Source organism: Leuciscus leuciscus (assembly GCF_965113295.1).
Source record: "Leuciscus leuciscus genome assembly, contig: HAP1_SCAFFOLD_352, whole genome shotgun sequence".
Taxonomy (NCBI): domain Eukaryota; kingdom Metazoa; phylum Chordata; class Actinopteri; order Cypriniformes; family Leuciscidae; genus Leuciscus; species Leuciscus leuciscus.
This window is the reverse complement of record NW_028118386.1, coordinates 42,501-67,265: the sequence shown is the minus strand read 5'-3', so window position 1 is coordinate 67,265 and position 24,765 is coordinate 42,501. Positions and strand designations below refer to the sequence as shown.

General features: G+C 39.9%; 3 protein-coding genes across 7 annotated transcripts in view; 2 read left to right on the top strand and 1 right to left on the bottom strand.

Annotated features, from left to right (window-relative positions):
* Nucleotides 1-1,670: 1,670 nt before the first annotated feature.
* Nucleotides 1,671-11,655, top strand: LOC309491561 (uncharacterized protein; the record flags this gene model as incomplete). The annotated part of the gene is made up of 12 exons (XM_082190619.1): nt 1,671-2,985; nt 4,243-4,359; nt 4,442-4,608; nt 4,780-4,926; nt 6,588-6,707; nt 6,887-7,001; nt 7,938-8,110; nt 8,201-8,332; nt 8,425-8,497; nt 8,571-8,692; nt 8,838-8,969; nt 9,111-11,655. 12 exons carry the CDS (start codon nt 1,671-1,673, stop codon nt 9,219-9,221), a joined length of 2,724 nt encoding a protein of 907 aa, XP_082046745.1. The 3' UTR covers nt 9,222-11,655.
* Nucleotides 11,656-15,483: 3,828 nt separating this feature from the next.
* LOC309491562 (uncharacterized protein) lies at nt 15,484-24,428 on the top strand. 5 transcript variants are annotated; one of them, XM_082190624.1, is made up of 3 exons: nt 15,484-17,204; nt 17,400-17,653; nt 17,977-24,428. In XM_082190624.1, exon 3 carries the CDS (start codon nt 18,205-18,207, stop codon nt 19,852-19,854), a length of 1,650 nt encoding a protein of 549 aa, XP_082046750.1. In that variant the 5' UTR covers nt 15,484-17,204; nt 17,400-17,653; nt 17,977-18,204; the 3' UTR covers nt 19,855-24,428. The 5 variants fall into 5 exon arrangements, with proteins under 5 accessions (XP_082046750.1, XP_082046748.1, XP_082046747.1 ...); XM_082190623.1 differs by having other exon boundaries at nt 16,938-16,955; nt 17,064-17,204; nt 17,400-24,428; XM_082190622.1 differs by having other exon boundaries at nt 15,484-17,198; nt 17,400-24,428.
* A 20-nt stretch (nt 24,429-24,448) lies between these two features.
* The window catches only part of LOC309491563 (uncharacterized protein), a 9,426-nt gene continuing 9,109 nt past the window's right edge, over nt 24,449-24,765 (bottom strand). Inside the window, exon 13 of the mRNA XM_082190625.1 lies at nt 24,449-24,765. This exon is cut by the window's right edge and continues 1,520 nt beyond it. The gene's annotated coding sequence lies outside the window, so the exon portion shown is untranslated.

Sequence of the window (24,765 nt, the reverse complement as noted above, 5' to 3'; positions counted from 1 at the left end):
ATGGTGCACCTTTGTTTTGTGAGGCCTCCGCCAGCACGCCCTCCCCAGTCACCTCTTGTCTTGACCCCTTTTCCACTCCTGGCTCGGGCTTCGCCAATTATGTTGTGGCAAATTCATAGTTCCTTCTTGGCTCAGATCTCAAAGAAGTTTCTCAGAGTCGAGGTTCCAGGTCAGAAGAATTAACTTTATTGAACAAACAATAAAGGAGAAGCCGGCTGGCCATCCGGACATCCAAAGTTACATTGGCCAGTGTTCATGTCTTATACTTTTTTCATATCATCAAGTCTCCAATAGATACTCTCAAATCTATCTCTTCCCCTCTGTCACGCCTGGTGACCTTGACACAATTAGCTCTATTGGTCAAACATCTCAAAACCTTACATAATGGTGTCCTGTTTCATACAGTATTTTGACACCTTGCATTTCTTATGCATACTGGGTATTTTTCCATTCTCTCATCCTTTCCAGACCTATTTTTTCATGCTTGTAATTTTTCATTGCATCATACTTAGACATGAATCAAGGGAAAATTCTTCAACAATATTAGCATAGACGCCATTCTTCTTATGATGTAACGAGTACATCAGGATTTATGGGAAGTGTTCCCGGTTCCGGCTGACCTAATCTATGTAGCTTAACATTGAATTATAAAAGTCTATAATGTGTTAGGTGTATGCTAGGTCAAAGAGATGTGTTTTTAGTCCAGCTTTGAACTGACAGAGTGTGTCTGCTTCCCGGACAATGTTAGGAAGACTGTTCCAAAGTTTTGGTGCTACATAGGAAAAGGATCTACCGCCAGCAGTTGATTTTGATATTCTAGGTATTATCAACTGGTCGGAATTTTGAGATCGCAATAGACGTGAAGGACTATAATGCGTTAAGAGCTCGCTCAAGTACTGCGGAGCTAAACCATTTAGTGCTTTGTAAGTAATCAGCAATATTTAAAAATGTATACGATGTTCAATAGGGAGCCATTGCAGTGTTGACAGAACAGGGCTAATATGGTCATACTTCCTGGTTCTGGTAAGAACTCGAGCACCTGCGTTTTGGACCAGCTGTAATTTGTTTATTAAGCGTGCAGGGCAACCACCCATAATAGCCATAATAGACAAGTCCACACAGTACCTCGCTTGGAGCTATGCGCTTCAGTTCTGGCGGTAGAGCTGGCAGAAATGCTACTAAATGAACTTGACATCGAAATTCACAAAGTGAAATACTACACTGACAGCCGAGTAGTCTTAGGCTACATCAACAACACCAGCCGAAGGTTCTATGTCTACGTTGCCAACCGTGTTGCTCGCATCAGAAAGTCATCTGAACCCAGTCAGTGGCACTTTGTGAACACGGAAAGCAATCCTGCCGATCATGGAACACGGCATGTGCCAGCTTCACTACTGAGTTCTACCAATTGGTTTACTGGTCCTGACTTCTTGAGGAAAAGTGATGGAGAGTGTCCTGTGCAACCAAACAGCTTTCAACTTGTTGAACCTGCCACAGACACTGAAGTCCGCCCACAAGTCTCAACATTTGCAACCACAACTGTGACAAAATCGCTCGGCTCACACAGGTTTGAGCGCTTCTCCAGTTGGAAACGTCTTACACAAGCTATCGCCAAACTCATTGAGAAGGTCAGATCTATCTCAAAAGCTCCTGAGTCAAATGAATCAAAGATGGACGCTCTAACACAAGCAAAGTTAGTTATTGTACGAACCGTTCAAGGAGAGACATTTGAAAAGGAAATTAAAACTTTGAACAAAGGAGAGGACATACTAAAACACAGTCCACTGAAGAATCTCAATGTGTTTTTGGACAAAGAAGGACTGGTGCGAGTAGGAGGACATGTGACCTCTGCTGAAATAACTCAAGAACAAAGCCAGCCCATCGTTATTCCAAAGAAGCAGCACATTGCTGCTTTGCTGGTTCAGTTCTACCACGAACAGGTTGTGCACCAAGGTAGACACATTACAGAAGGAGCCATCAGGTCTGCTGGATTGTGGATCCTTGGAGGAAAAAGGTTGGTGACAAATCTTCTCAACAAATGCACAACCTGCCGCAGGTTAAGAGGAAATGTACAACAACAAAAGATGGCAGACATTCCAGCTGATCGTCTCATCCAAACTCCTCCTTTCACACATGTCGGGGTGGACGTGTTTGGACCATGGAACATCAGCATCCGCCGGACAAGAGGTGGAGTGTTAGAGAACAAACGCTGGGCAGTAATGTTTACCTGTTTAGTCACACGAGCAGTTCACATCGAGGTAGTTGAGTCCCTCTCCACTTCAAGTTTCATAAATGCTCTCAGAAGGTTCCTGGCCATAAGAGGCCCCACAAAGCTCTTTCGATCAGATTGTGGAACGAACTTCGTTGGAGCGTGCAAAGAGCTTCAGATAAGTTCAGAAGATCCAGAGCTTCAATCCTACCTCAAAAATGAGGCATGCACTTGGAAATTCAACCCACCTCACTCCTCTCATATGGGAGGGGTGTGGGAAAGAATGATCGGAGTGGCCCGACGTATTTTGGAGGCTATGCTGCTGAAAGTTCACTCTCCAAATTTGACTCATGAGGTACTTGTGACGCTCATGGCAGAGGTAACAGCCATAATGAATGGTCGTCCTTTAGTACCTGTGTCATCCGATCCTCAACAACCCGACTTTCTGACACCAAGTGCCCTTCTCACTCAGAAAATCTGTCCCGTCTCTGTTCCACCTGGAGACTTTGATCCTAAGGACTTGTACCGTAAGCAATGGAAACAGGTGCAAAGTCTTGCCAACTCATTCTGGAAACGATGGCGAGAAGAGTATCTTGCAACGCTTCAACCAAGAAGAAAATGGCAAGCAGATCAACCAAACTTAGCCATTGGTGACTTTGTTCTCCTAAAGGACACTCAGGTCAAAAGAAACGAATGGCCTACTGGACTTATTGTGGACACTTATCCTGGTCGAGATAAGAGAGTGCGTAAAGTAGATGTACGAATAATTAAAGAAGGTACTGCTAAGGTGTACACAAGACCTATTTCAGAAATTGTGTTATTAGTTAAAGGTTAATAGTGTTATAGCAGTATACCAGGCGGGGAGTGTACTGCCCCCTTGTGGGAAGAGTTATTTGTGTTTTGAGTTTCTTGCGTTTTGTCCACGCAGAGCTTCCGTAGTTCAGTGATTCTCCTAACAGTCCCACCCACAGCAAGTCGAACTCCAGAGTGTTAAAGTCTGTAATTATTATTTTTGGTCCCTAAAAAAGATCTGTCTGTAAGTATTTGTTTGATAGTGATCTTAGCTTCCTTTAGATACCAAATTTAGTTATTTTAGCATGTTTTCAATTCGTAATTTGTAAGGAAATATGTGGCGCTAGTATTGTTGGCTTCCCTATGGCATTTTCCATGTATATTGGCATTGTGCTAATCGCTCGCTAATGCAATAGTTTTTTGAGGGTTTTAGTTTATTCTAAGTTACTTATTTTATATTTGCATTGTATATTCACCCTATTGAGATTGTAATATGCATTATCTTTGTTTCTGTATGTTACAGTTTTACAGTCTTTCCAGTAAAACACACCAACAGAGCAAGATGCTTCCTGGTTCTTTATTGGAGATTGTTAGCTATCTGTAAAGCTAGTTCACACACACACTAGTTAAGGCAGAATACACATATAAACATTTATTAACTCGCACATCAGTTGTGGTAAACTGAAGCTCAAGCTTGTTCGCTTCACATGTGAAAACCAATGAGGTTCATTCTTGAGTTACGCAGCAGAAAGAACCAATGAGGTTCAATCTCGTGCTACGCAGCACGTTTGAGCTTCTTCTAGCATCAAGCAGGTTCGGTTGTGCTTCTGTTTACTGATCAATGTTTATAATATGTGAATAAAAGCCTAAATTAATTCTGTTCATCATATCAAGCGATTGAGTCTCTTCAGAAAATTTGAAGAAAAAAAAACGCTCTATTCATACGGATTAGTTGCACGATCCCTTTATGAACTTTTTGAAGCATTAAAGTGATAGTTGCATGGCTGTCAATGGGGGGACAGAAAGTTCTCAGATTTCATCAAAAAGGTCTTCATATTCGTTTCGAACATGAACGGTTTGGAACGACATTAAGGTGAGTAGGCTAATTAATGACAGGATTTTTATTTTATTTATTTTTTCATTAATTTTCATTATCAAGATTGGTATTATTTCAATAACAGTTCATTGTACATTGTACTTTTTGAAAAATATAATTAATATAATATTGATGTTTTTTGTAGACATCCTAAAGATTTCCCACCTGTGGCATTTCACCTCTCTAACAAAACTTCAGCTGGATAATAATGTTATTGAGAGGATTGAAGGGTTAGAAAACCTCACTAATCTGATCTGGCTGGGTGAGTACAGACTGTCCGACTGATATCAAAAACATATCCGGAGTATCTCCAAATACTAAGCCAGAATTCTTATATTCCTTAGATTTGTCATTCAATAATATTGAAGTGATTGAAGGACTGGACTCTCTTGTGAAACTTGAGGACTTGAGTTTGTTCAACAACCGGATTTCTGTCATTGAAAATCTGGATGCGCTGCAGAACCTGAACATCCTCTCTATTGGAAACAATAGCATTGCTCAACTGGATAATGTAAGCCAACAATATTTTAGAGGATACATTTTTAGAAAATGTGGAATCCCAAAAGGATGAAAATGAGTCTGACTCCAAAATATGCAGCCATCCACTAATTAATTTCCAATATTCCAATTCATGAGTGTCACTCAAACATAAAGCTGAAGGAAATCATATCTGACCCTGCAGGTGCTGTACCTCAGACAGTTTGAGAATCTGCGCACTCTCAACCTTGCGGGAAATCCCATCTGTGATGAAGAGGACTTTAAGATATTTGTGGCGGCATATCTCCCAGACTTGGTCTATCTGGACTACAGACTGCTGGATGAACAAACGGTTAGTGAGACATTTCTCATATCATATTTTCTCATATAATTGCAGTTGCTTGGCTTCGTTTTTCAGCTGACCACTTGTGAAAAAGAAAGAGAATATTTCCTATTATGGAAATATTATACTTTGTAAGAAAATATTTAAGTGCAAACTGAATGCAATGTTTTCTGACACTTAATTGCAATTTAAATTAAAATTAAAAATTTAAATCTATAATAAATGAAATTAGCTGAACTTTTCTGACTTATTGCCTAATTTCACAGACAAGGTTTAAGCTAGTCCCAGACTAAAATGCATGTTTGAGCTTTTTTAACTAAAAGCAACTTGCACTGATATATCTTAAAATATGTCAGTGCCATTGTTTTGTCTCAAGATGCACACCAGTAATGTTTTTTTTATATATAAGGAACGTTTATAAAAGCTACTTAAATGCCCTAATGGAACTAAGGCCTAATCCTGGCTTAATCTAAACCCTGTCTGTGAAATCAGGCATAGATCTTTATGCAATTTCATAATTACTTCTATTTTCTTGAGGTTTACTGCCGAATAAACTGACAAGCATTAACACTCCTTAAAATAAAGTTTTTGGTTTTTGCAGCGAGAACCTGTAAGTGATCAGCTCTTAAAATAACCATTATTTTTTCTTATAGTATAAAGAACATTTTAAAGTTTCTTCATGGAACCATCGATGCCAATAAAGAACCTTTATTTTTAAGAGTGTAAACTAAAATATACTGTTATGATCTCTTCTGAATCGCAACAAAATAAGGGAGTCACCACACACCACAGCCAATTAATAAGTGAATTTATTTATCAGTATAAGATAGAACAACATTAAAGATCAGTATAAATGGTAATCAGTGTGTCAGCAGATATGTGCAAAGGTGTAGCATTTATGAAAGACAACAGTCCAACCATTCTCAGTCCATGAAACCTCCAAAAACAACCATCCCAGAGGAGATGGATCAAAAGGCAGCGGTGATCTCCCATATCCCTCACATCTCATGAGTTCTCCGATAGCCTCTTGACACGAGACCCAAGGTACAGCGCAAAGCGAAAACAGCCCCAATCTCTGCACAAAAACAGCCCCACGCTCCCATCTCTTTTATAGAGCGTCATGATTACATTCAGGTGTGCAACCACTCCCTTCAGCCAATCACCTGCAACTCTGAAATAACGAGTTACACACTGAAACCGTCACAATACTTTAATGTTATTTCTATTGAAAAACGCATTTAAATATATTTGGAATTACACACTTGTAATGTTGAAGTTGCAATTTAGTACATTTAAAATATATTAACTTTAAAATGTCATATTGAATTACACACTTCAGTTTAAATTATAATCAAGTACTTTGCATGAGCTTTAAAATGTTAGTCAACACATAAAAATAAGCGTACTTATTTAAAGCATGACCAATAAAATGTTTTGAAATGTACTTCAAAGTAAAGTTTTCACTTTACATTATTGCAAAATGCACTTTTTAAAAGTTGACTTAAGAAACATTCATGAAAGTGAACTCTCATTAAGTGCATTCATGTTATATTATCTGCAAGTAGTTTTGTAAAATATATGAGATTCGAATTTCACAAACAAGCATCTTTTTTTTTTTTTTGTCCTAATGTTCTGTTCATAATTCATATTTTTTGCGCCTACATATAAAGCGTGAAACTGTCTTTGCAAAGTATCAGTATGCTGTAGAAGAAGTGCAACACAATGAGCTCCAGGAGCAGGAGGCAAATAAGGCTCAGAAGATCACAGACGAGGAGCTTCAACTACACAAGGTAACCAACATCACCATGCCATCCATCTCATTCAAGTACAAGAACACTGATCTTAAATGCTCGAGGTTTAATAAGTCAGATTTACACTACAGTGTTTGAAACGCTGCACTGTATTAAAATCTTCTTAATATATACTCTTCTTGACAGTAATGGATAAATATTGCTTCCTTCTTTCACAGGACGCATTCGTGGAATACTTAAATGGACCTCAGCTTTTCGACAGCATGTTTGCTGAGGATCCTGATGCAGAGAAACTGGCTCTCCTCCCGGGAATTGACACACTGCTGGAAACATATCCTTATTATGAATAGCAAAATATACAAATCAAACCACAAATGAAAGCAATACATTATAATACACTCTTAAACATAGGGTTCTTTTTTGGCATTGAAGTTTCCCTGAAGAACCTCTAACATTCATGGAGCTTTTCTTTAGATTAGATGTTATTTAGATTTTTAAAAAGCTCTTCAAACTAAGAAAAAAAAAGGTTATTTTAAGAACTGTTTCCTGAAAGGTTGACCAACCATTGAAAAATGGTTCTTCTATGGCATCACTGCAAACTTTTGGAACCTTTATTTTTAAAGAGGACCTATTATGCTTTTATATTTTGAGCTCCTCATGATAATAACTTTTAGGGCAAATATCAAAAATATCATTTACGTCTTTTAGTTTGTCAAAGTGCCGTTTTTGAAGTGTGCACATGTGCAAACGTGCTCTAGTACGTAAGAAGGAGCCTATGACTGAATCTGGAAATAAAGCAAAATAACTCTTAGTTTAAATATTTGTCCTCAGATGAGAACAAATCTAGCATTGATTCGATCTCAAATGGATTAATTAAAAAACGTTATTATTCCACCATGTGCGTGACATCATTAAAAACGTGGTTGAACGACAAATTTCCGACAATACAGTTTCAGGGAAACTGTCGTGACGATCTAGTTGATTTCTTTAACAATGCATCGTACTCTGGTAGTTAAACAGCGAGTTATGTCGTTGTTCGGGAAACACATCCCAGTGTGTTGCTGACAGATGCGGAAGAGAGGTGCTGAAACAATGTCAAATATGTTTTAAAAAAAAGTGTTTTTTGAACATTCAAGCATGAAAACCTATTCTAGTAGAGCCCAAAAGCAACAACAAGACTGTAAAATGGCCTCTTTAAGAGTGCAGATGAGGGAACAGCTGTTAAAAAGGACACTAAATAATCAATTTACCTTGACAGTCCATTTACATTTAAGAGCAAAATGGAAGCTCTATGTGTGCAGATATTTGTAGCGGGTTTGGGTCAGCTTGCTCAGAGAACGGCTGAGGTGGAATCCTTTTCTACCGGTTCCCATGAGGCAGTGACTGACAATCAGCGCAAAGCAGCGCAAATAACAGCTGACTTTGAAAACTTCAGGAGACAGGTTGGTTTCTTCTCAGTCACACAAGACAACCTGTTTCTGACCAGTTAAACACATCAAAACGCTCACAAATTAAATTCTGTTCTATTGCAGAAGATTGTGGAAATGCAACAGATCACAGACGCCGATCTTCTTGAAGCTCACATCACTTCCTGCCATGAACAGGCTGAGCAGTTCTCTGAAAACCTTACGAGTCTTGAACTGCAACTGGTGGACCAACTGGAGGTCAGAATAAAAATACCTATATTGTTAATGTAATATTAATTACGGAGCATATAACCTAAACGAGTGGAAATTTTTTCCCCTTTTTTTTTAAGGACATCTTCAAAGACTTTGAGAGGAACATCTCAGACATGGTTGGAGGGTTCATTGAAAATGTGCAAGGGATATATCCTTTATCCAACAAAGCAAAACAAAAATACTTTTATTTTATGGGCAAGGCTTCTTTAACTCTGACACACATTCGCAATGTGTCGAGACCTGGAGAACCGGCACCATGAACAACAGCTTGTGATTGCCTTGGCAACACTGGAGAAGGTGGTCAAAAGCGAGCTAGAGGAGAAAATACCGGATGATCTGGCAACGGTCAGTGGAAAACTGTCTTCATGATCACTTAATTTGTGTATAATTATGAATAATTAAGAAGTCAAAAGCCATCGTAACTACATGCCAGACACTTAGTTTTAGTATTGACTGATCCTTCGTCCTCATTTCCTATGCTGCCCTGTAGCTCTTGGTAGATAAAGACACAGTGACCAATGCAGTCAGTGCTTCTCACGACACCCACCTGCAGAAGATTGATGACAGGGAGGATGAGCTACTGGCACGGGTCAACAGCTGGATGAGCAGTCTGCTGAAATCGGTACTTGATTATGAACACACTTCCTGTGAACTCCTTAACAATATTATTATATCACGTTGTAGCCTACCATGCAGCTGTCCAGGATCAGAACAACCTTTTATTATTAAATAAAATGTAAATCTTTTTTGTTTGTGTTAATAGATACACAATGATGAGGTGAAGAGGAATCGCAAGCGCATCTCAGAGATCCAAAACTACATTAGTTTTGTAAAGGATGAGCTGGAGGACATGGCATCATCTGAGGACAATTAAAATATTTCTCTTGTCAGATCCAGAATATATACAGTTAGGTCCATATATATTTGGACACAGGCACCATTTTTTTTTTTTCAGGTATTTACCAAAACATATTTAAGCTATAGTTATTTAATGGATATGGGCTGAAAGTGCACACTCTCAGGTTTAATTTGACGGTATTTACATCCAAATTGGAGGACGGGTTTAGGAATTACACCTCTTGAGAGAGCCACCCTCCTTTTTCAAGGGACCAAAAGTAATTGGGCAATTGAATCAAAAGCGATTTCATGGACAGGTGTGGGCTATTTCTTCGTTATTTCTTCATCAGTTAAGCAGGTAAAAGGTCTGGAGTTGATTCTAAGTGTAGTATTTGCATTTGGAATCTATTGCTCTGAACCTACATCATGCGTTCAAAGGAGCACTCCATGCAAGTCAAACAGACCATCATTAGGCTTCAAAAACAAAATAAATCCATCTGAGAGATAGCAGGAATATTAGGAGTGGCCAAATCTACAGTTTGGTACATTCTGAGAAAAAAAAGAATGCACTGGTGAGCTCAGAAACATAAAAAGGCCTGGACGTCCACGGAAGACAACAGTGGTAGATGATCGCAGGATTCTCTCCATGGTAAAGAAAAACCCATTCACAACATCCAGCCAAGTGAAGGACACTCTCCAGGAGGTAGGCGTGTCATTGTAAAAGTCTACAATCAAGAGAAGACTTCACGAGAGCAAATACAAAGGGTTCACCACAAGGTGCAAACCATTCATAAGCATCAAGAATAGAAAGGCCAGATTAGACTTTGCCAAAAAGCATCTAAAAAAGCCTGACCAGTTCTGGAAAAGCATTCTTTGGACGGATGAAACTAAGATCAACCGTACCAAAATGACGGGAAGAAAAAAGTATGGAGAAGGCTTGGAACAGCTCATGATCCAAAGAATACATCATCTGTAAAACATGGTGGAGGCAGTGTGATGGCACGGGCATGCATGGCTTCCAGTGGCACTGGATCACTGGTGTTTATTGATGATGTGACAGAAGACAGAAGCAGCCGGATGAATTCTGAAGTGTATGGGAATGTACTGTCTGCCCAGATTAAGTCAAATGCAGCAAAGTTGGTTGGATGGCGCTTCACGGTACAGATGGACAGTGATCCAAAACACACTGCAAAAGCAACCCAGGAGTTTTTTTAAGGAAAAGAAGTGGAATATTCTGCAAATGGCCGAGTCAATCACCTGATCTCAACCCGATCGAGCATGCATTTCACTTGCTGAAGGCAAAACTAAAGGCAGAAAGACCTACGAACAAACAACAACTGAAGAAAGCTGCAGTTAAGGCCTGGCAAAGCATCACAAAGCAGGAAACCCAGTCTTTGGTGATGTCCATGGCTTCCAGACTTCAGGCAGTCATTGCCTGCAAAGGATTCTCAACAAAATATTAAAAATGAACATTTTATTTATGATTATATTAATTTGTCCAATTATATTTGAGCCCCTGAAAATGAGGGTACTGTGTAAAAAAATGGTTGCAGTTCCTAAAATGTTTACTTGATATTTTTGTTCAACCCCTTGAATTAAAGCTGAAAGTCTGCACTTCAAATTCATCTTGATTGTTTCATTTGAATTTTATTCTGTTGGCATACAGAACCAAAAGTATGAAAATTGTGCCTGTGTCCAAATATATATGGACCTAACTGTATATATATATATATATATAGCTATGTATATATAATAAACAATTTTTGCTAATTTTGTTGTTGATAAGTATGCAGCTGTATTATCTTTGTTTTGTTTATTACATTTTGAGATCATCAGTTTTACAAGAATGTTGTAGGGTTTGTTTTTGTACTTTATGCAATGCTTCCATCTACAGACGAGTAAAGAGTGCTGCAGCAATTCCATTTGTTGAGAGAGAGAGACACCTCTTTATTTATGCAAAAAAAAAAAAGAAATTCTCTTTATTCTTTTCCTTTTTTAACCAAAAGTTTTTGGTTTTTAAAAATTCCCCCTTTTTTTTTTCTTTTACAATTGAACAAGAAACATCTCACATAAAAACATCAAATTCCAAGACACTCCAAAAACTAAAAACATTACATTACATGCATATATTGCTTCACAACATATTTAAAAATTACCTACCACCATTTTTAAACATTCAGAAATAGGTTTTCCTCATGATCTATAGTACACAACATTCCACTTAAATGTTTCCTTAAAACTATAACCAGATTTTTTGTCAAATTAAAATAAACAAACTCTGCTCTGATCCTTGAAGTCACAAAACCTCTCAACATTCTCTCTGGATCAACAAAAGCTTCTTCTTTTATCATTTTTTTTCTTGTTACCCAGATTGCCATTTTGGTTTCCGCTATTAAAAAATGTATTATACCTATTCTGCTCTTTTCAGAAGCCTTATACTTCAGTCCACAAATAAAACCAGTGTCATTAAACTCTTCGCCTAGTTTTTAAATCCAGTTTTCTAATGTCGGAAAAACACCTCTCAGTCTAGAACAATATAAGAACAGATGATCAATTGATTCTTCTAAATCACAAAAGGGACATTTCTTTTCTACAGTGGGATCAATATGTGCCACGTGTCTGTTCGTAGCTACTGCCCAATGTATAATTCTCCATTGTAGATCTGCAGTTCGTTTTTCAATGGGAGATTTATACAATGACCTCCAGCATCTTCTAGAAGAGTTTGGCCCTAGCACACCTGTCCACTTTGTTTCTCTACTGTCCTTCAGAGCTGATTGGTGAGCGACTTTTACACAAGTCAAATACAAACTTCTTTGAAGCCTCTTTGAAACCATGCATCTCCGGAGTCTTAAAAGTGAGCATTTATTCTTGTCGTGGTTCTTCTTCCACAAAAGCTGAAACAATAAGATCAGGAAAATTCTCCTCTTCGTTCAAATTCTCTTCTCTTGACTTCTGATGATACGCAGAAGGAAAAGATGATACGATCTCATCCATTGCATGTTTCATGAATCTGACGGACTTAATTCCTGTCAGAATATTCATTTCCGTTGGACTTTTCCACTCGTCGTGATGTTTTAAGTCCTTTAAGTCCATCCAGCTCTTGCCATTGTTTTCTGCAGGCTTTTTGAATTAAGCACTTTTGCTTGAAGTAATGGATTATTAAAAAGAGGTTCCTTGTTTATCCAGAATTCAGAATCAGACCATTTCCTTTTCACTCGAAAATTTGATGTCCATGTTTTCAACATTGTTTTATAAAAAAGCTTCTTTCAAGAAGCTATCAAAAAGTGTCTTTCAAGTCCATTTCTGTCAGATTAATTAAAAACAAATGTAAATCATTTTTAAAAACATCAACTTTATGTAACAGTTTCAGTCCAGCATGTATTTGAATATAGCAACTTCTGTGCTGTTTGCAGCCTAAAGGTTTTAATTCTACTTTTAATGTCTATTAAACGATTAAATTGTTTGTCACCAAAACTCTTCCCCTATATTAAGAAATGATACACCATATCTGAAAAAAGATGTGCACTAGTGACAGAAGAAAGTATCTAGTGAACTGTGACTGTGCTTCTCTAACACACTTTTTCATATCATTTAATTTCATTCATGAGAAGCTTATTATTATAGATCTTTAAAAAGCCTAATAAACCACATTCAAATATCACAGTGACTCATTTAAAAATATATATTAGCATGTATTAGAAATATATTAACTACCACTGATTAACACTATATTCCACAAAAAAATAAAGAAACGGATACATTTTTAAATTGTTGTATTACAGTTTTTCTCAGTCGATTGGACACATTTCTCTAAACTCAGTTCATTGCTCTAAAGTTAACACACTCTTATCTTATAGCCAAACAGTTCATGAAGCTCTGCATTTTATTATTAGTAAATACTAAAATCAAAACTACAGGTGTGTTCTCTATTGATTTCATAACATATTCAGCTAGACACACAAATATACTAATGAAAATGCATTTTATCGTAAAGTTCTTAATGAGGAGTTTTGATTTATTGTTTTTTCCCCTATCCCCCCAAAAATTATACACAATACACAAATATGCAGCAAACGTTTGCAGTACTGCGATCACTCAACTTTATTGATCACGGCTCTGATTTACATCTGGACAGAGAATTTCACACAGAATATATTATTGCGTTTTCAATTTGTGGACGCATAAAATGTGACAATCCAAACGCAGCACGTTTGAGCTTCTGCATGAACCAATGAGGTTCATTCTCGTATTTCGCAGCACATTTGAGCTTCAGCAAGAACCAATGAGGTTCATTCTCGTATTTCGCAGCACATTTGAGCTTCAGCATGAACCAATGAGGTTCATTCTCGTATTTCGCAGCACGTTTGAGCTTCAGCAAGAACCAATGAGGTTCATTCTCGTGTTACGCAGCACGTTTGAGCTTCAGTAAGAACCAATGAGGTTCATTCTCGTATTTCGCAGCACATCTGAGCTTCAGCAAGAACCAATGAGGTTCATTCTCGTGTTACGCAGCACGTTTGAGCTTCAGTAAGAACCAATGAGGTTCATTCTCGTATTTCGCAGCACATCTGAGCTTCAGCAAGAACCAATGAGGTTCATTCTCGTGTTACGCAGCACGTTTGAGCTTCAGTAAGAACCAATGAGGTTCATTCTCGTATTTCGCAGCACATCTGAGCTTCAGCAAGAACCAATGAGGTTCATTCTCGTGTTACGCAGCACGTTTGAGCTTCAGTAAGAACCAATGAGGTTCATTCTCGTATTTCGCAGCACATTTGAGCATCAGTAAGAACCAGTGAGGTTCATTCTCGTGTTACGCAGCACGTTTGAGCTTCAGCAAGAACCAATGAGGTTAATTCTCGTGTTACACAGCACGTTTGAGCTTCAGTAAGAACCAATGAGGTTCATTCTCGTATTTCGCAGCACATTTGAGCATCAGTAAGAACCAGTGAGGTTCATTCTCGTGTTACGCAGCACGTTTGAGCTTCAGCAAGAACCAATGAGGTTAATTCTCGTGTTACGCAGCACGTTTGAGCTTCAGTAAGAACCAATGAGGTTCATTCTCGTATTTCGCAGCACATTTGAGCATCAGTAAGAACCAGTGAGGTTCATTCTCGTGTTACGCAGCACGTTTGAGCTTCAGCAAGAACCAATGAGGTTAATTCTCGTGTTACACAGCACGTTTGAGCTTCAGTAAGAACCAATGAGGTTCATTCTCGTATTTCGCAGCACATTTGAGCATCAGTAAGAACCAGTGAGGTTCATTCTCGTGTTACACAGCACGTTTGAGCTTCAGTAAGAACCAATGAGGTTCATTCTCGTGTTACACAGCACGTTTGAGCTTCAGTAAGAACCAGTGAGGTTCATTCTCGTGTTACACAGCACGTTTGAGCTTCAGTAAGAACCAGTGAGGTTCATTCTCGTGTTACACAGCACGTTTGAGCTTCAGTAAGAACCAATGAGGTTCATTCTCGTGTTACGCAGCACTTTTGAGCTTCAGTAAGAACCAATGAGGTTCATTCTCGTATTTCGCAGCACGTTTGAGCTTCAGTAAGAACCAATGAGGTTCATTCTGGTGTTACGCAGCACATTTGAGCTTCAGTAAGAATCAATGAGGTTCATTCTCGTATTTCGCAGCACGTTTGAGCTCCAGCAAGAACCAATGAGGTTCATTCTCATATTTCGCAGCACGTTTGAGCTTCAGTAAGAACCAATGAGGTTCATTCTCGTATAACCTTTTATAAACACGCATCAGAAACGGAGAAAAATGTATAACACTTAGCACCTCTAGTGGACGTTTCACCCGAAAAGTGCAGGGAAACGTACCTGGAGGTACGTATTTCAGGTTTTGCAAAAATGTAGGCAGAGTAACGAATTCCTTTTGAATAATGTCCGGAATATCATTCCATAGACACCTAAGACTTTTGTAATTGTAATGTATTGTATGTTGTATTGTACATAATTTGTTAATTGTAATGTATGTTTATGTGCAGTGCAGTACGAAAATGTTAACTTTAACACCTGCGTACACAGTTTGGAATAACACAATAACCATAACGCGTTGTTCATTATAAAATGTGGGATTATGAATTATATTGAGAACGTTGTACTTTGAAAACATGCCGTAATGTATTCATCGGGAAGCGTGCTAGCGATTTGCAAAGATTATTATAAAGATTAATATAAAGGTTAATAAAACGATACATGAAAGCATTGCTGTTGATCGTGGGGAATATTCCCTTCGAAAACAAAACTCAGCCACTGCGTCTTCAGATTTAGGAACATCAAAATGACTGCTGTGTTCCTTATTGCACCCAAGAACAGAACATCACAATCGCTTAGACGCCATTCTGCTCCAGCGCATCAACAATGGGGGACTATGATGACAGCTCGTTCACGAGCGAGGGCGGGTCTGTGTTGAAACGCTGCTGTCATTAACAATCGTGGGAGGGGCGTCCGACCGTGTGACGTCACACGGTCGAACGGCTTGATTTGAGATGGGAGAACATATAAGAAGATAAATAAAAATAAAAAAACACTGGATGGATTTTTATCATTTTATAATGGTTGTGTACAGGCACTGCCAACACACATTTCAGTACAATCAACTTGTAAAAGTGCATGTACCATTATATGACCCCTTTAAAATAAATGTAATAATGTTAATATTATGTTAGATAATTGTGCAGTTGATCTAATATATGTAATAGTCCTTGCTACAGAAACATGATACATTTAACTATCATTTCAGACGTGATGCTGGAGAATGAGGAGAGTGAAGAGGAGAAGAAACATCATCATGTCAAAACTGGAGCTAAAACTCGCTCACAGACTAAAAGTATTTCTTTACTGAAAAGAAAAGACAAGAAATGTTTAACTTGCAATCAGTGTGGGAAGAGTTTCACAAACAAACAGAATCTCAAGGTTCACATGAGGAGCCACACTGGAGAGACACCGTTCACATGTGCGGAATGAGTTTTAGACAACAAGGACACTTTAAGACTCACATGAGGATCCACACTGGAGAGATACCGTTCACATGTGATCAGTGTGGAAAAGATTTTAAACAAAATGCTCACCTAAAGATGCACATGATCATCCACTCTGGAGAGAAACTGCATGAATGTGATCAATGTGGTAAAACATTTTTCAGTGCTTCAAACCTGAAGATACACATGACAGTTCATTCACAGGAGAAACCACATTCATGTTCTTTGTGTGGAAAGAGTTTTTCACGTCTGTATAATTTAAAAGTTCATCAGAAAAAACACACTGGTGTAAGAAATCACATGTGCTTTGAGTGTGGGAAGACTTTTGTTACAGCTTTTGTGTGTGTGTGTTTACATGCAAACTCTTAAAAAATTTGTATTCTCCCTAGGGTGCCACTGTACATCTGGCAACCAGGACTACAGAGGAAAATTAGCCACTGGCTAACTCTGGCATGTTACAGGCATACTGTTGTTAATATGCATTGTCCTGGTAAATAAATAAATAAAAAAATTAAATAAAAAAATAAAAAGCTGAACAATTAAAACTGCACCAGAGGATCCACACTGGAGAGAAACCTTACAAGTGTTCACACTGCGATAAGACATTCAGTCAGTCAGAGAACCTGAAAAGACACGAGAGGATCCACACTGGAGAGAAACCGTATCACTGCACTGCATGTGGGAAGAGCTTCACTCAATCATCTTCTCTACTCAGTCACACAAAGAACTGTGTCTGAGAGTGAGTGAGAGTGAGAGTGTGTGTGTGTGTGTGTGTGTGTGTGTGTGTGTGTGTGTGTGTGTGTGTGTGGTGTGTGTGTGAGTGGTGAGAGTGAGTGAATGAGTGAGTGAGAGTGAGAGAGAGAGTGTGTGTGTGTGTGTGTGTGAGTGGTGAGAGTGTGTGAGTGGTGAGAGTGAGTGAGTGTGTGTGGAGTGGGTGGGTGAGTGAGTGAGTGAGTGAGTGAGTGAGTGAGTGAGTGTGTGTGTGTGTGTGTGTGTGTGTGTGTGTGTGTGTGTGTGTGTGTGTGTGTGTGTGTGTGTGTTGAGAGTGTGTGTGTGTGTGTGTGTGTGTGTGTGTGTGTGTGTGTGTGTGTGTGTTGAGTGTGTGTGTGTGTGTGTGTGTGTGTGTGTGTGTGTGTGTGTGTGTGTGTGTTTGAGTGGTGAGTGTGTGTGGAGTGGGTGGGTGAGTGAGTGAGAGTGTGTGTGTGTTTGAGTGGTGAGTGTGTGTGGAGTGGGTGGGTGAGTGAGTGAGTGAGTGAGTGAGTGTGTGGTGTTGAACCAGTGATTGGAGCTCAGTGCAAGGTGTTAACAGTACAGTTCAGTACTATTGTTCTGACTCCTATCAGTGTCAGTGCTTTGTTAATGTTATGTAGCGACATCTGGTGGTATTTGGAGTCATTGCGCTTGTAAGGAGATCGTCAACAGGTGTACATGCAGACTGCTCCACCACCAGCATTATTTGTCTATCCTTGGAATAGATCCATCAGTGAGTATGGTCGCTCACAGTTGTTTTAAGTAGTTAAAACATGTGTAGACGTTCTACTACTGTTGTTTAAAAGCATTTATTTTCAGTGAAAATCTGGTTAATGCTAATCGTGATGCTAACCGCTAGCATGGATTTAGCTGGGCTATATACAGAGTTAGTAGGCTGTTAAGCCTCATTTATGATTATTCATTTGCCTGTGTTTTTATTTAGCCCATTTACTTATGTTCTTTGAGTGAAACATTTTGTAATATGTGCTATGGTTATTATATTTATGTTGCACATATTTGACTGTAACATAGTGTTTATTTTATACTGTATTGCAGTTTTACAAAAAAGAAAACAACCAAGATTTCAGTAAAGAAAACACTCAACCTGGAGTCAAGCCTACTGAGTCTTATTGTTGATGTTCACTATCTGTCTAACAATACAGTGACGTATCTGCCAGGACAGAATAGTAAAATGATGTACACACAGCGGGAATAGACAACATATAACTTTGTGAACAGCACTCAGAAGCATAAACCTACAGACTCAATCAAGATATTGCAAAGATGGGTGACAACGATGACGGAACACGTCAGTCTCAGCTACAGACAAGGTCTAGAGTCTTCTCTTCTCTCAAGTCCTCCAGAGCCTCAACTCGGACATCTGTCAGCGCCGCTGCAACGAGGGCAAGGGCCAAGGCAGAAGCAGCAAAAATAAAGGTGTCTTACGCAGAGAAGGAGGCAGCCATCATGAAAGAAAAGGTAACCATAGAGGCCAATCTTCATGTGTTGCAGCAAGAGAAGGAAGCTGCAGCAGCATCAAAAGAGGCAGCAATATATGAAGAGGCAGCAGCAGCTGAATATATGGAAAGAGACCCTCTTGGTGAGTTTCAGGATTTGACTTTCGAAGATCCAACAAAACGCACCAGAGACTATATAGAAACTCAACCATTTGAACAACATGCTAACCAGGAGCTTTATGATGGTACGCCACAGCAGCCAATCCAACAGGTCAAAACCCTAGGTCTCCCATGCAATATCAACGGGGCACAAAATACAGTGTATAGACCACTTAAGGAGGAAGAAAATTACAAACCCATTGCAGAGGAGCACTACGCAACTCCACCTACCCATAAGGCTCCTTATATCCCAAACAAATACCCAGCCGCTACCTTTCCAATACCTAATCGGGCCCAGTACAAGAGATACTCACCGTCAACTCCTCAGACCACTGACCTAGCCCAGTATCTGGTGAAAAAGGAAATGGTTAGCTCTGGGCTCCTTGCCTTTGATGACCGTCCAGAAAACTATTGGGCATGGAAATCGTCTTTCCTAGCAGCCATAAGGGAGCTAAATCTATCTGACCAGGAAGAGCTTAACCTCCTTGTAAAATGGCTTGGGCCGGAGTCATCAGCACAAGCCAAGCGGTTAAGGTCAGTGCATGTTAACAATCCTAGAGCAGGTGTGTATATGATATGCCAGCGCTTGGAAGAGATGTATGGAAGCCCAGAGGTTATTGAAAATGCCCTACTGAGAAGACTAGAGACCTTCCCAGTCATCTCTAACAGAGACATACACAAGCTTGTGGAATTAGGTGACTTGCTAGACACATCAAGGGGTGTTAATCCAATAGTGGAGAAGCTTCCTTTCTCCCTCCGGGACCGCTGGATAGGGCAGGGATCCAAATACAAGGAGGATTTTCATGTTCCCTTCCCACCATTCAGCTTTTTGGTCAACTTCGTATGTTCCCAGGCAAAGACCCGTACCGACCCCAGTTTTGCATTTAGTCTCTCCTCTACCCCAAGCCACGCCAAAGTCGAAAGGTCACCAAAATACCTCCCCAGAACAACAGTTACAGTCAGAAAAACGGCAGTCACTGATACAACTACCTCTCCACAGGCTAATGCAGCTGCCAAGGATGAACCGGATAAGCAGTGTCCCATACATAATAAACCACACCCGCTATCAAAATGTCGTGGGTTTCGAGGGAAACATCTTGATGAGAGGAAAACATACTTGAAGGAGAATTCAATCTGTTTTTGGTGTTGTGCCAGCACCAAGCATATGGCCAAAGATTGCAGGACAACACTTAAATGTAATGAGTGTGAAAGTGACAGACATATATCGGCGATGCATCCTGGAACTGCCCCTTGGTCGCTTGGTGAGCAGCTGCAGCACGCTGCTGAGGACGAGCAAAGCGGGGAGTGTGAACCATGAACACCTCCTATAGTCACGTCCAAGTGTACAGAAATATGTGGTGGCTCTACCAAGGCCAGATCCTGCTCAAAAATCTGCTTGGTCAAGGTTTATCACGCCAACAATCCAAGTAAGGTTCACAGGGTGTATGCAGTACTAGATGACCAAAGCAACCGGTCGTTAGTAAAATCACAATTCTTCGATCTGCTAGACATTAACAGCAGTGCATCCCCCATACTCTTAAAACATGCTCCGGCACAGTGGAGACTGCAGGGCGGAAGGCAAGTAACATTATAGTGGAGTCAGTCAATGGTAAAACCAAGGTGAAACTTCCTACTCTGCTAGAATGTAGCAACCTACCTGACGACAGATCAGAGATCCCAACGCCTGAGTGCACTAAATATTTTCCTCATCTGACTCCTGTGGCTGATAAGATCCCTCCTCTTGACACCAGTGCTCCTATTCTCCTCCTCCTAGGCAGGGTCATTTTGAGCGTGCATAAGGTGCGTGAACAGCGTAATGGGCCTCACAACTCACCGTATGCCCAGCGCCTTGACCTTGGCTGGGTCATAGTTGGAGAGTTATGCTTGAGTGGTGCTCACAAGAATGAAGAAGTTAATGCCTACAAGACACATGTCCTTCCATGTACCAACAAGATTCACATTACGGAGAGAGTACAGGGTCCAGTGCAGCCTAGTCTTCAAACATCATCTTACACCCAGGAGATCTTTCAGGAGACCTGTAGAGATGGTTTGGGGGAAAGTGTGTTTCAAAAAACACCCGAAGATGAGAAACTAGCCATGTCAGTAGATGATAACAACTTTCTCAGAATAATGGAAAGCGAAGTGTACAAGGATGACCAAAATCACTGGGTGGCACCCCCACCTTTTCATTCGCCTCGCAAGCCCCTTCCAAATAACAGAGGACAGGCCACCCAGAGACTCTCCACTCTCCAACGCTCATTCAGAAGGAGACCTGACATGAAACAGCACTTTTTTGACTTCATGCAGAAAGTCCTCGACAACTAGCAGGCAGAACCGGCTCATCCATTGCAACCAGGGCAAGAATGCTGGTATTTACCCACCTTCGGTGTCTATCACCCGCAGAAGCCTGGGAAAATCAGGGTGGTTTTTGATTCCAGCGCAGTGTTTAAGGGAACGTCACTGAATGACATGCTCCTCAGCGGACCTAACCTCAACAACACTCTAGTTGGAGTCTTGCTAAGGTTCAGGAGGGAGCAAATAGCCATCACAGCCGATATTGAACAAATGTTCTATGGGTTCAGAGAGAGGAACATTGAGAGGAACAAAACACATAACCAGTCTTATTGTTGATGTTCGCTATCTGTCTAACAATACAGTGACGTATCTGCCAGGACAGAATAACTATTATACTATATAAATAACAGGTTCAAACTGTTCTTGTTTAAAAAGCTGAAGAAGAGGCTGATTTATTTTTAACTTGTTCTTCATTGTTGTTTTTAAATGAACTAGTTCTTCCTCTTGTCGTGTATTTAGAAAACAGATGTAATTAATATCTAATGAATATGAAATCAATATGTAACAGAATATTGTAATTAATAAAGTACAACTTCTCAACATCAACAAGTTTCTCCTTCTGTATGTGATATGAGTCTCTAAGTGGCGTCTTCACTTGTTCGACTTCATAATGGTTAGAAGTTCATATTTTGAGGCACGCAACACACTGTGGTCTCTCTTCATTACACATCATTGTACTGGTGAATCTGAGGGCGAGATATGCCTTGTCATATTTTCTAGTCTTTTCGCCGCACCGCAACAGCTTGAGGCTGTCCACTAGACTTGACAAAGCAATTATATTTTTCCACAGCTCCCTGCAATACTCAATTTCATTGTGCCTCATCGACACTGGCGCTGATTCTTCAATCGTACCATCTAGTGCTCTGTTATTGCAGGACAACAACCGATAACAGCGGCTATGCGAGTCATCTTGAGGTAAAAAAATCATGTCAAAAAAACATTCTGGATTCAATTATTTACTTATGTGGCAAGTTTCGCAGTGGGATCACCCTGAAGGCGTTTCGGTAATACTTTATGGTCAGTCGTTAATAAGTAATTATGCAGGAAGTAATGTAGGACTAATGAGTAGCGCTACATTAACACTTCAGCTACTGCTATTAAAGAGGCTACATGCGATTTTCTGAAATTTAAACTCGCGACTGACACCTGTGGCCAAAAAACCGAACTGCTCTTCCTTTCTGCTCGCTCTCGTACGTGCACACTTCTCAAGTCATCCGCTGCAAAGAAGTCAACATTATGTTTACAGAGGTAAGAACAGTCAAATACATATATTGTTTGAGAAACTAAGTTTGTTTGCAGACTAGCGGTGGTGGCAGAGTGATCTGAAACGTTTAACATGAACACGCTTGACGTCACATCCGCAGACAGCGCGCGAAAAATCCGACCCGACAGAAAATAGGAAAAATAGGATACAGACTTATAGGTGCACCCACTGTGAGCGGACAAGGTGTCAGTATGCTCATCAGGAGATGTTTGAGTCATAAATGGTCAAATAAAAAGGCTATTGTTACGTTTATTTTGGGGGAAAAGTTGCATGTAGCCTCTTTAAATAATATGGAAACAAGCTTAACTAATCAGTCAGTAATATCGAATTTAGGACTAAGATATTTCCTTATTAGGTAATTACTGAATGAGATTGGCATCATTATGAACTAATAGGTAATTATGACAAATTATAAAGAATTACTAATTAATTACTAATCACAGCTTTAAAGTGTCTGAGATGTTAGCAATTGTCTTTTTTACTCTCAACTGGGTCATAAAATTAAAATTAAACCGGGGCAGGCGGATTAATACAAGAATGAAACACAGGCTTAATTTTGGAAACATGAAAAACGGAATGAATTCTCCTGTATGCAGGAGGAAGTTTGAGGTGGACTGCCACTGGGCTAAGAATCTTAGTGACAGTGAACTGGCCGTTAAATTTGGGAGCCAGTTTATTACTAACGGAGCGGAGAGGAATGTTCTTAGAAGAAAGCCACACTTTTTGACAAACGACGTATACGGGAGGTGTCAGCCGGTGGCAATCGGCTTGAACCTTAGTGTGCGCACCCACATGGAGCAGAGTCTCATGGGCTCTCCTCCATGTGTGGCGACACCTCTGGACGAAAGCGTGAGCAGAGGGAACCGCGACTTCGGATTCCAGACTAGGAAAAATAGGTGGCTGGTAACCTATAGTACACTCGAACGGAGAGAGGCCCGTGGACGAAACTGGTAACGAGTTATGAGCGTACTCAACCCAAGAGATTTGTTGGCTCCAGGAGGAAGGATTCTGAGAAACCAGACATCGTAATACTCTTTCTAAATCTTGGTTGGCTCGCTCAGCTTGACCGTTAGTCTGAGGATGGAATCCAGACGACAAACTGACACTCGCCCCCAGTAAACGACAAAAATCTCTCCAAATTTTGGAAATAAACTGGGGTCCCCTGTCGGAAACCACGTCTGTCGGGAGGCCATGAATGCGAAAGACATGATTAACGACAGTAACCGCTGTCTCCTTAGCTGAAGGTAATTTGGGTAAGGGAATGAAATGTGCCGTCTTCGAGAACCGGTCCACTACCGTCAAAATGACAGTATTAGTAAGTATTGATGTTCTTGGAACCTGGACTGTACGAAAGCAAGAAGTCAAAACGACCGAAAAAAAGTACCCACTGAGCCTGCCTGGAGTTCAGTCGTTTGGCAGACCTGATGTATTCTAGGTTCTTATGATCGGTCCAGATGATAAAGGGTTCCCCCGCTCCCTCTAACCAGTGGCGCCATTCCTCCAATGCTAACTTGACTGCCAACAACTGAAAAGATTGGTATCAAAGAGCACACCCAGGTTCCTAACCGACGACGAAGACTTAACAGAGCAGCCATCAAGTGTTAGACAGTATTCTAGATTATTACGTGAGGAAGTTTTTTGTCCAATACTTAGAATCTCTGTTTTTTCAGAATTTAGTAGTAGGAAATTACTAGTCATCCAATTTTTTATATCACCTATACATTCAGTTAATTTTGTGAATTTGTACGTTTCGTCAGGGCGTGAAGAAATATAGAGCTGAGTATCATCGGCATAACAGTGAAAACTAATTCCACGCTTCCTAATGATATCTCCCAAGGGTAGCATGTACAGAGTGAAAAGCAACGGTCCTAAGTACTGAGCCTTGTGGTACGCCATACTGAACTTGTGATCGATGAGACATCTCCTCATTTACTGCTACAAACTGATAACGGTCAGATAAGTATGATTTAAACCATGCTAATGCGATTTCACTAATGCCAACATAATTTTCGAGTCTATTTAAAAGAATGTTGTGGTCATTAGCATCAAATGCAGCACTAAGATCGAGTAACACTAATAGAGAGATACAACCACGATCGGATGATAAGAGCAAATCATTTGTAACTCTAATGAGAGCAGTCTCAGTACTATGGTACGGTCTAAATCCTGACTGAAAATCCGCACAGATATAATTTCTTTCTAAAAAGGAAGGTAGATTCAAGATCAGCCTGTAATTGACTAATTCTGTACGATCAGGTTGCGTTTTTTAAACAAGCGGTTTAATCACAAGTTTTTGGTACGTATCCTTATGACAAAGATGAATTAATGATATTAAGAAGAGGATCTATGACCTCTGGAAGCATCTCTTTCAGTAGCTTAGTTGGTATAGGTTCTAACATACATGTTGTCGATTTAGATGATTTAACGAGTTTAATGAATTCTTCCTCTTCTATTGTAATGAATGAATAAATTTTTTCCTTAGGGACACGTTGCACTGCCTGATGCGATACTGTAGTAGACGGTTGCATAGTTATAATTTTCTCCCTGATATTATCAATCTTGTAAAGTGAAGAAGTTCATAAAGTCATTACTGCTGTGCTGCTTGGAAAC